Below are 11,009 nucleotides of genomic sequence, written 5' to 3' on the forward strand. Positions count from 1 at the left end.
AACAAACAACAGCAACAACAAAAACAAAAACAAATGTGACAAAGAGGCAAACAACTAAAGTGCAAAATGTTATTTGCATGACTTTCTGGGTCGTTTTGCCGACCCCGCCCCACCACCACCACCTAAGATGTAATGCGAAGAGCAAAAAATACAAATAATAACGAGTGTAAATAATTAATTGTGATATAGTATTTCTTAGCACAATTGTGATCTTAACAAAACGGCTAGCTACTACGATTACTACAACTACTATTACATACGCATACACAAGAACACACACACCTACACACACACACACACACACATCCATACGAACCGAACAATTGTTTTATAATAAATTTTAATATAAATCAAATGATGCTACAATCGTCTTAACTTGACCATTAACACACACACAGAAACCCACCTAAAACTACAATTAGAGAGAAAGAAGAGAGTGAGGCCAGCCGAGACAATATCAGCAGGCAATATCCATGGCAACAACTTTGTGACATCCTCTGGATAAGTTTAACGAACTGAAAACAAATTAGTTTAAAAATTTAATGCTGACAACTCAAACTGTGTAAAATTGTAAACACAATGCTGCCCATAAGCTGGCCTTTAAAACTGTTCTTCAAAACATTTTTCTAACATTTTCACTACATTTTTTATAATTGACTTTTAAAGCTTTTTGAAAAGCCATATTAATTTTGTATTTTGTACAAGAAATCTTGAATTTCTTTTAACTTTTCCAAATTTCATCATTTTGTATGATTTTCTCTATGATTTAAACATTTTGAACGCAAGTGTTCAAAGCGTCAGACAAATGTGCAATGAAATTGACAACAATAATTCAATCTTCCTTTTTTTTCGATTATTATTTTAAATGTTCTATTTTCGAAATTTCACTGTGCATTTGTTTGCGCCAGCAAAGAAACTGAAAAGATAACAACAAGAAACTTTTCAAAATCAACAACCTCAATAAATTGCAATGAATATCAAATTATAAACAATAGCAACAATAACATTGTTAAATTGAATCCAAATTTGTTTTTAGTAAAAAAAGTAAATTTCCAACTAATGTTTAAAACCAAAAAAATATATATCAAATCAAGAATTGTATGAACAACTTTTTATGAATACGCAACAAAAACATCAAGTACAATAGAAAGAGGATCATTTTATGTTTGTTCTGTAATGTGCAACACGAAAAGCGAATGCTTTTTACAATACTGCGAGTATAACTACCAATAATTTACAAATAGTTTATGTTTCACAAATCAATAGACATAGCAAATAATTAACTTTAGTAACGGGCTGCTGGACGAACACATAACCCCGAGAAAAAAGAGAAAAAAACAAAACAAACCCCAACACAACCAACCGACAACATTTAAGTTAATCTTTAAGAAAAACAATCGAAAATATACTTGGGCGCACGATTTCAATAATCATTCGACAATACTCGTAGTATAGAGTCAAACAACAATTCAGTTCAACAATTGAGAATCGTGCAAAAACAATTGCCACCCTTAAAACTCTACACTTGCCGTAGACTTAAATCTTAAATATATTTTTGAACTTACTGCTCAAGTATGAAACGAAACTGAAATTGAGAACCCTGTGCATGGCATTTGAATAGTTTTCAACTGTAAAACGTCCAACAAAAATATATATCAAAAATTGCAATTTGTCGACTTTAAGCGGAAGCCGAACCAGAATATGTAAATTTAACGCCCATTTCAATCAATCAATTAGAACAACGATACAAATTACACGTACAACTCTCGCCCCTTCCCCTTTTTTATGTGCAACCAAAAATGGCAATATTTTCAAAAAATAATTCAGGCAATAAAAACTGTATTTACAATTTTATTTTCAACTCCCGAAACCCGCAAAAAAAACCTTGTTTTATTTATTATCTATAAAATTTACGATTATTATAGTTACACAAAAGTATAACTGGATCAAATCTGTGCTACGAATCCTGATCACCTTCTCAGTTGGGAACTAATGACATATTTACGGTCAATAATATCTGAGAAAATAGTAAATGTATTGAAAAACTTTTCCCTATTTTTTTACTTTAGCTTACATTCTTGCCGGCTTGAGTGGCTGATGGCAAAGTTATCTTTGCTTGATGGCAGCTTATAAAAATACATCATAATTAATATAAATATTAATTGCACATCGAGTTTGCTTCGTAACCTGCATCAGCATTGCTTCTACCTTTATCTTGTTCATCTCCACGTAATTTAATTCAATGTCCGAATTCATTACTTTCAATTTTAATTCTTTTATTCTTATCGACTTGGATAGTCTTGACGACTGATCTGGATTTGGAACAATCTAAACAATTGCTTCAGTAGCTCATGTTAAGTGTATGCTAACAATCAAACTCAAACAATAACTCCACGGCTGATAAAATTTAATTATTGTTATTTCTATTATTTTTATAATTAAGACAATAATAGTTTCTCAACTTCGGGATTTAAAGAACATAATAATTTGAAACGGCAGGAAATTCTGTTAACAGCATTCGCAATTCTGTTAATTGAAACAATCTGGCAGCGCCAATGTCAAAAAAAATCGATTGGCCCGTGTTATCGGTATTATTCTGCACTTCTTTCTGTTCTGCGTTTTTTTTCGTCGGTGTAAAGTGCATAGAATTGTTAGATTTGGGCTATAAAAAATTAGCTTAATTTTAAATAGTTTGCTTAACAAAATGGTACGTAGAACTGTGTCAAAGCTGCAAAATGAACTGCAATGCAGAAAATTGTTTGGACTAACTAAACGCGGTAGAAGTTTTTGGTGACGTGAATTTTGTGAATGTGTACTCCATGTATGTGTGTGACTGCGTGTATGTTTTAAAAGCAGCCGTGTCACAAATTGCATGACAGATATTTTGTTGCAAACGCAGTTCGATTTTCCAATAAATAACTATTTGATGATTAAATAATATAATTGATTTTTAATGTGCAGTCGTTTGCGGAAAAGATAACGGGACTGCTGGCGCGTCCGAATCAGGATCCAGCTGGTGGCCCCGAAGCGCCCTGGTATCTCAAATATGGCAGTCGTGTGCTGGGCATCGTTGCCGCATTCTGTAAGTAATAACAGCAACAACAACAACCACAGAACGAAAACATTTGCATCGATTTTCATTCTTATGTTATGCATGTAAATTTCATTGTTACACTGCTTATCTCTATTCTATTTCCTTCCTTCTACTCCTCCTCCCACTAGTTGTATGCGTGTGAGTGAGTCTAACCCACCCACAATACTCACGGCACGCACGCTCTCTCGCTCTGACTCTTTGGCCTGACATTGATAAAGGCAACAGCAAAAGCAACAACAACAGCAGAGAAATATGCCATAAAGGATACAGAAATATTTGCCTCAGTGTGTGTTTTTGTGTGTGCCCGTATTTTTTTTTTATCGCTTTCTATGTCAATATTTCAGGTCGTTTGAAGTGCATTTTCCTATCAAAATGTTCTTCAGAGAGTCATTTTGAGTCAATTAATTGCAATCAAATTATTGCTTTCTTCTTCTTATTTTTATCAGTAAAGTTTACACGCTCTCTTTGGGTCTCTCACTCTCTTGCGTCGTTTGTTGTTTTGCGTAATAAACACGCAGACAGACATTAATATCTATTGTTCTTCGTTTCCGCAGTTGCTTGCGATGACATTGAACTCCTCGCCATTTGATGGCTTTCCCTTCCACAATTCCACGCGACTTTTCCAATACGAATGCAAATATACACAAATGTTTATATGTATGTATGAAGTTCCCTTTTTACGTCTGCCTGTGAAGCACTCTGAGGTTCAATGACACAAGTTGCCTGCAAAAACTATTAGTCGAACCGAAAGAGAGCTTAGCTTTAATTGGTTTATGTTTAGCTGGCTGAAAGGGAGCTGTTTAAATTCGTTTGAAAATTAACTAATGAAATACTTTATTTAGTAAATAAATATATTTGCTCATTTATTTTATGTTGAGCAACCAGCAAGCCATAAATGTGACTGATGATTAACTCGTACAGTTATTTTAATAAATGAAAATTCATTCGTGCGGCTTCCATGAACCGGTTTCATAAAAAAAGAAACAAAAAAAAAAAAAAACAGCGCCTTTTAATTAATACTTACAACTTTTGTTTATTGTTGCTACGCTAACGTTATTGTAGCTGAGAGTTCATTCAAGTCTGTACCGCACTGACCTCAGAATTGAGATCAGCTTACAGAAAAAATACTGGTTGTCTATTTAGTTCTGTGCCAATTTCATCAGCACTCTTTTTAGGCTTAACTAGCAACCATTTATTTATTCAGCTGAGACTGGCTTGGCTCAATTCACACATTTAAACATCTGTTTACCTGCTCCACAGACTCTTATCACGAGCCTCTTAGATAATTATATTGTTCGAAAGTAAATGCCTTGGAATTCAGTTTAGTTATCTTTATTTAAATTCTGTACACTCTCACACTTAATGCATTCGTTTGTAGTTTCGTTTCTATATTTAGCATCAGTTTATGGAGCCCTCACAGCATCTGTCTATTCAGCCTTCATTTACCAGTTTCCAAACCAAGAAATGTTCCAATTTCAACAACTGTTTTGTTGTTTGCATTTTTGTCACGCTTCTGTGCTCTCTCTCTGTCTCTATCTCTGTCTCTATCTTTCTCTGCCTTTCTCTATATCTCTCTCTCTCTCTATCTCTCTCTTCCTCTGTCTGCGTGTATGTGGCGCTTTATTTTCATTTTATGTGTTTTATTTATAATAAAAGAATGAAACCTTGTCGTTAATTTAGCAGTTGGATGAGTCAGGTTTCTTGATTAGATTACGCTTGAAATGCTCTAACGATATACATATATATATATATATATGTATATATATATTTTTAAATTTATTTTTTTTATATATATTATTTGTAGCGAAAGTGATAATGGAGCTAAAGTTTGGAGGTGTAGGTTGATGCAATAAAAAATTAATTTCGGTTAGAGCCGAACTAAACCATAATCAGCTATATATATATATATATATATATTTTTTTTTTTTTTTTTATACATATTATTTGTAGCGAAAGTGATAATGGGGTCAAAATTTGGAGGCGTAGGTTGATGCAATAAATTAAATTTCGGTTAGAGCCGAACTAAACCATCATCAGCTAGATAAAGTTAATGCTTTTGTTTACGAAACGCCCTTTATTTACGCAGATATGAAACGCTTTTTGTTTAACTATCTTCTACTTAGCAATTTCTTACTTATCTTTACCAGGTAACATGCTTGTTAAAATCTGCATTTAGATTCAGATTAAAATTCTCATAACTGAATTCTTGTTGGAGCCTTTACTAATTCTGTATCCTTTTCAGTTGCCATACTCTTTGGCCTGTGGAATGTTCTATCAATCATTGGCTTGAGCGTCTCATGCCTCGTCGCGGGCATAATACAGATGTTAGCTGGATTTGTGGTGATGGCCCTGGAGGCACCTTGTTGCTTTGTGTGTATCGAACAGGTCGGCTCAGTGGCCGATAAGGTGGATGCCAAGCCGATGTATTTCCGAGCGGGTCTCTACTGCGCGTGAGTGCCAAAAATTAAATACAGTATCCAAAAAAAAATACAACAAAAAAACAAGAATCATTCTAATTCTATGTGGTTTTCCTCTTTTAGCATGGCGGTGCCGCCCATTTTTATGTGCTTCGGCCTGGCGAGTCTCTTTGGCAGTGGTTTGATCTTTGCCACCGGCGCAGTCTACGGCATGATGGCGTTAGGCAAAAAGTGAGTATTGACTGGAAGTTGTGGCCTTTGGCTCATATATATCCAGTTAGATATTGCTAGTTAACTCTTAGTCTGTTTGCGGAGCGGAGAATCAAATACTGAAGGCACAAAATGCTAATCGAAACAATGTTCTCTCTATTCCTTGAACTGCTTGCGCTGTGATTACGCTTACAATTAAAAATAATGTTATTCAACTTGAACAAAAAATAAACATCGGCAACAACAACAACCACCACTATAACCAATGTTATCTAACCCAATAATCAATAAAAATAACAAACAAAAAACAAAAAAAAAACCACATTAGAGCTTCACGTGAGGACATGGCCGCTGCGGCCACATCGCCCACACAAATGGCTGGCGGCCAGGCGGGTGGCCAAATGCAAATGGGCGGAGACCAACATATTACGCTCATGGAAGATCCCGATGTTTGGCGTCCAACATAAATGTGCTAAGCAAAAGCATAAACTGCCAAAAAACAGCATAAAACACGACACCTCCTTCACACACAGATACACACACACACACACACTTAAACATTAACAATTAGAAAAGGAAAAATATCATCATGAAATATTGAGTAACAAATATTTTACGGCGCATAGTTTTTAGTGTTCGTTCCAATTGAAAGTAATATAAATAATAATGAAAGAAAAAAACTTGTAGGGCCGCGCAGAGATCATTAAGAGTAGCCAGAAAACAGAATAGCAGAATTACAGAAAAAAACACCCCACCAATTGATAAACAAAGAAACTTTTCATAATTGTTACTAAACAAAATAATGTTGACAAATTGTTGCGCAAATGCATTTTCACTATTTTTGGTCATTTGTCGTCCTTTGCATGTAGTTGCATTTCCGCATTACTAAATGTCCGTTGTAGAACGAGGTGTTTTTGAAAAGTACATATACATATAAATATATATTTAAATATATATATATTATATACAATTTATTTTTAGTGAGAAAATATATATGAATAACAAAACACGCTAGCTACAAATGGCTAAGATAAAAACTAACAAGCGACAGCTTCCACACGGCAAAGTACACAAATTACCTGCAACATAAGGAAATCAATTCAAGAATCGTAGAGCAATATGTACAACTCAGACACAAAGAAAAAAAACAAAAACAAAAAGAATCAAAAAACTATTTGAAATGTTAAATGTTGATTGAGATAAGCAAAAGCTTTTGTTTTGTTTCTTTTTGTCGCAAGATATAGTAACAAAATATCATATATACCACAAAATACCAGAATTGTTCATAATTTATTAAACAAAGGTTGCAAACGATAATTAAATGTAAAATACTGCAAATTAATAGAAAAGATTAAGGGGATTTATGTGCTTCTTTATTCAGCTTTCGAAGTTTTTCACTAAGAAAAATATGTGATTAATTTGAAAAGATTTATGCCTGTCGTGAAATTGATATATAATTGATTATTTATTAATTGTTTAGTATTTTTTCCAAATTGTTATCAAAGATTAATTTATTATTACTTATTTTTACTTCAGTATTTCCATACTTATTACAAATAACATTCCCTTATATTTCTTATTTAGTCTGTTATGCTTATACTTAGACATTAATTGTTTATAATTAATAATCGTTTGCTAAGCATAACTAGTAACTCACACAAATAATAATACTCGCGAACATTACCAAATATATATATATATATATATATATATATATATATTTATATATGAAAAAAAAAACATCCTAATGGATCCATATTGGCATCCAATGTGGCTTTCCCAAAATAAACATACTCAATGATTACTTGTAACAAAACATTTTCTCGCAATCAGCCTGAGCAGAGTCCTAGCTTAAAATACCTATCAGCTAGTTAAAATTAGCAAATAAATTGAATATGTTTTACGAACGCAACACTAAAAATGATTCAAGTAAAATATTATGTCTTAACTGAAACTGCAATTATATATGTGTATGTATACTATGCAAAACAATTGTACATGTCAAACTGCCCCAGAACAGACCAGTTAATGCCAATTTGCAGCCTGCAGCAAACCAACTAAAAGAACTACCACAACAACAACAACAGCAGCAAGAAGTATGTTAACGTCAAGGCAACTCAACTAAGTAGTTCGAATGTAGTTTAGTCAATTCCCTAGTCACTTTAATTTTGGACTTTGTTATTCCTTTCAATTGCACTGTGTCGCTCTTGAAAATATGTACATATTTTGTTATTCGATCTGTTTGGATTTGCGCCGTAGTTTGTAGTTATCGATTCGAATAATCGGGCACGGTTCCTATAAGCTCAATTTGTTTCCTATTTTCTACATTATTTAAATCGAACGTACATCTTAGCTTTATTATATGAACATAAGACACATTTTGCTTGCTTTTCCCTTTCTACTCAACATATAATTTTGAAATGTACAATTGACAATTATGTATTATTGTAACTAAAGATTTGGGCATTTGATTGTGAACAAAAAATTGCGAAAAAAAACGAAATGTGAATATTATTTCAAGATGTAGATTTCTAAGTTGTTAAAATATGTTTATTTTTGGCTAATGTTGTTGAACATTTTCGTAGCATGATTGTATTTTGTTTTATTTGCTGCTATGTATTTTGCGATTTCACTTATAATTAAGTTTTTATTTAAATGAATTGATAACACATAAGTTATCATGACTATAACTATCCTAATAGCATACGTAAGCGATTTTAATGCAATGCACGAGCCCTCAGTTCAACACACAATCCAATTAGCGTCTCTATTTATTTGGCCTGTTTGCCATTAGTATTTATGTTTTATACATGCAAGTTTTTGTACATCTATCTAAATTGTCGATTTCTTAACTCGTCTCAGAGCCTCCGCTACGGATATGCGAGCCGCTGCCCAGCAATCGGGATACGGCGGAAATGCAACGACATCTACGACTAACGATCGGGCAGGCATTGTAAATAATGCGCAGCCTTTCTCCTTCACCGGCGCCGTCGGCACGGACAGCAATGTGTGATGACTTCGGGTCGTGGAGCACTGGGATCGTGGCTGGTGGGGTGTGCGGTGAGAAAACAAGACTCAAAACGCAAAGCATTATGGGCAAACTGCAAAAAACAACTACTATCAAAGAACAGCAACAGGCAATTATCTAATTAACGTGTGCAATTTACTGTTGGCGATAGACTTCCAACCGGATCGCCACGCATGAAAAGGATCTCTCTCGGTGTAGAGTTGAATACAATGTTTATAAAAGTGAGCTGCTGATGGAAACCTCAAGGAACCTCTTCAAATAAAACGCATAGTAATTGAAAATAGTATTTGTGTTAAATTTTTGTATTCTGGTATTTTCTGTTTAAAATATTTCTGTTTATTGCCTGTGTATCATTCCAATTCCAATTTTGGTTTCAAAGCTAACGCAAAATACTTATTTAAAATTTAGTGAAAATACAAATATTACTGACCATAATTAAATTAAATTATTGAGCGATGGCATAATTGTGTGAAATTTATATTTAGTCATAGTTTAAATATACATAAAATATATTTAAATGCATAATACAAATAAATATCGATATAAATAATTAAATGTATGTAAACCATATTAAAATTCAATTATACATACTTTAAATTATGTTAAATAAAATTAATTATACATACAGTCAATTTTTCTCCTGTTTTTTTAAAATGTTTATTGGTACTTGTTGTTGTTACAAAATTCATAAATACTTTAAAAGTATTTTTATACTATTTTTTCAGGCAAAATTATAAATTGTACATAACATTTAACGGAAAAATATTTAAAACTTTAAAATGGAGAATTATCTACTCGTTCTCCTGTTTGGATTCATTGTCGGATTCTTTAGAATCATCTTCATTGTCGTCGTCGTTATCATCTTCTGTTGGCTTATCGTCCGCACTATCGTCCTCTTCCTCCGCATTGTCATTGTCCTCATTTGGGTCCTCCGCCTCCTGCTCATCGGAGCCTGGCCAACGGAATCGGCGATCGCTTATTTGTTCTTCGCTACCCTCGGCAGACACCACAATGATCACAGCAAAGAGAGCTACAATTTGAGAATTGACATTCAAATATGGTTTCGGCTCCTTAAAATTACTTTATTTAAAATTTACTTACCAAAGCTCATAATCAGAAACTTGTTCGATAGCATATTGTTTGACGTGCTTGTTAATAGATTTCGATGCTGACTGAAGTATTCGCTGCTCCTTTTATAGTAAAATATTGGCAAGTGTTTTTTTTTGCGCACAAATAAAAAACTATTTGATTTGCAACAACTGTGCAAATAAAAAATTGTATTTTAAATTTGTGCCAATTATTTTAATATAAAATTGATGTCATAAAATTAGCTTGACTTCGAATGACCTCAATGTTTCAAGTTCTCAAGGTGTTGAAAAGTAAATTAAAAAAGTATAGAAAATGTACGATTTAAATTTCCCCAGACAACATGAATCATAATGCATTTGTTCCTTTATATGTTAATTACTATTATTGATTAAGTCTGCGACGACTAGCATCCACTACGTCTCTTTGTGATAAATGCCCATTTTCCAGTCCAGTATTATGTGCAAGAATCTAATTACAGTTCTCATTTCTGTAAGTGTAGGCCCCTAGCTTGGGCAGTCTCAGTTCGTTAATTGCCGGACAATCCACCAGAAGGGTTTTTGCAGTCTCTGCATTTGGGTTGTATTTGCAAAACTTGCAGTTTACCGTCATAAAGTCAATGAAAGTTTTTATTCATGTTTTAACAATCATCAGTTGGTTTCTTGTCATTGCTTTCTATTAATTATATTCTCTTGCTCTCCCTCGTTTCTAGTCATATGATATGATTGACATGGCCTGGTCGCAGTCCACAGGAGTCAATAGACAGTTACCCTATTGGTCTTTGCTAGACAATTTAACATCTCTACACACATTCCATGCCATATTTTAGCCAATCTTGTATCCTTCTTGTAAGGTGCTCTTCTTTTGTTTTAGACATGCGGGAGGTATTTTAATTTTGTAGTAGTCAATTCGTCTGTTCTTTTTTTGACAGTTTGATTTTTGTAAACATTTTTTTAATTTATATAAGCCTTGTTTTTAGATTGAACTAAAAGCCAGGTTAAAGGATGCAACTCTGTCATCTATGCTAAATACAGCATATCTTTAGGCAGATCAGGAAACTATTACAACTTCAAATCAAACAACTGCAACATTGCATACTTTCGAGGAGCCGTAGGAAAATAGAGAATAAATTTGTCCATAGTTGCAAACTATTTTTGAGGTTTAAAAATTCAAA

The 11,009-nt window shown here is 33.4% G+C and overlaps 2 protein-coding genes across 3 annotated transcripts; one reads left to right on the top strand and one right to left on the bottom strand.

The window, feature by feature from the left end:
* The first annotated feature begins 2,598 nt into the window (after positions 1 to 2,598).
* Positions 2,599 to 9,382, top strand: LOC6556781 (calcium channel flower). 2 transcript variants are annotated; one of them, XM_032741393.2, is made up of 5 exons: positions 2,599 to 2,707; positions 2,962 to 3,082; positions 5,337 to 5,544; positions 5,635 to 5,742; positions 8,584 to 9,382. In XM_032741393.2, the coding sequence occupies exons 1-5, from the start codon at positions 2,705 to 2,707 to the stop codon at positions 8,732 to 8,734; spliced, it is 591 nt and encodes a 196-aa protein (XP_032597284.1). In that variant the 5' UTR covers positions 2,599 to 2,704; the 3' UTR covers positions 8,735 to 9,382. The 2 variants fall into 2 exon arrangements, with proteins under 2 accessions (XP_032597284.1, XP_032597291.1); XM_032741400.2 differs by lacking the exon at positions 8,584 to 9,382 and adding an exon at positions 6,050 to 6,288 and having other exon boundaries at positions 2,611 to 2,707.
* A 99-nt stretch (positions 9,383 to 9,481) lies between these two features.
* LOC122322615 (prostatic spermine-binding protein) lies at positions 9,482 to 9,900 on the bottom strand. The gene is made up of 2 exons (XM_043215553.1): positions 9,851 to 9,900; positions 9,482 to 9,779 (listed from the first exon to the last, which is right to left on the bottom strand). The coding sequence occupies exons 1-2, from the start codon at positions 9,882 to 9,884 to the stop codon at positions 9,541 to 9,543; spliced, it is 273 nt and encodes a 90-aa protein (XP_043071488.1). The 5' UTR covers positions 9,885 to 9,900; the 3' UTR covers positions 9,482 to 9,540.
* Between the last annotated feature and the right edge of the window lie 1,109 nt (positions 9,901 to 11,009).

Source organism: Drosophila grimshawi, unplaced genomic scaffold (genome assembly GCF_018153295.1).
Source record: "Drosophila grimshawi isolate 15287-2541.00 unplaced genomic scaffold, ASM1815329v1 contig_44, whole genome shotgun sequence".
NCBI classification, from domain to species: Eukaryota; Metazoa; Arthropoda; class Insecta; order Diptera; family Drosophilidae; genus Drosophila; species Drosophila grimshawi.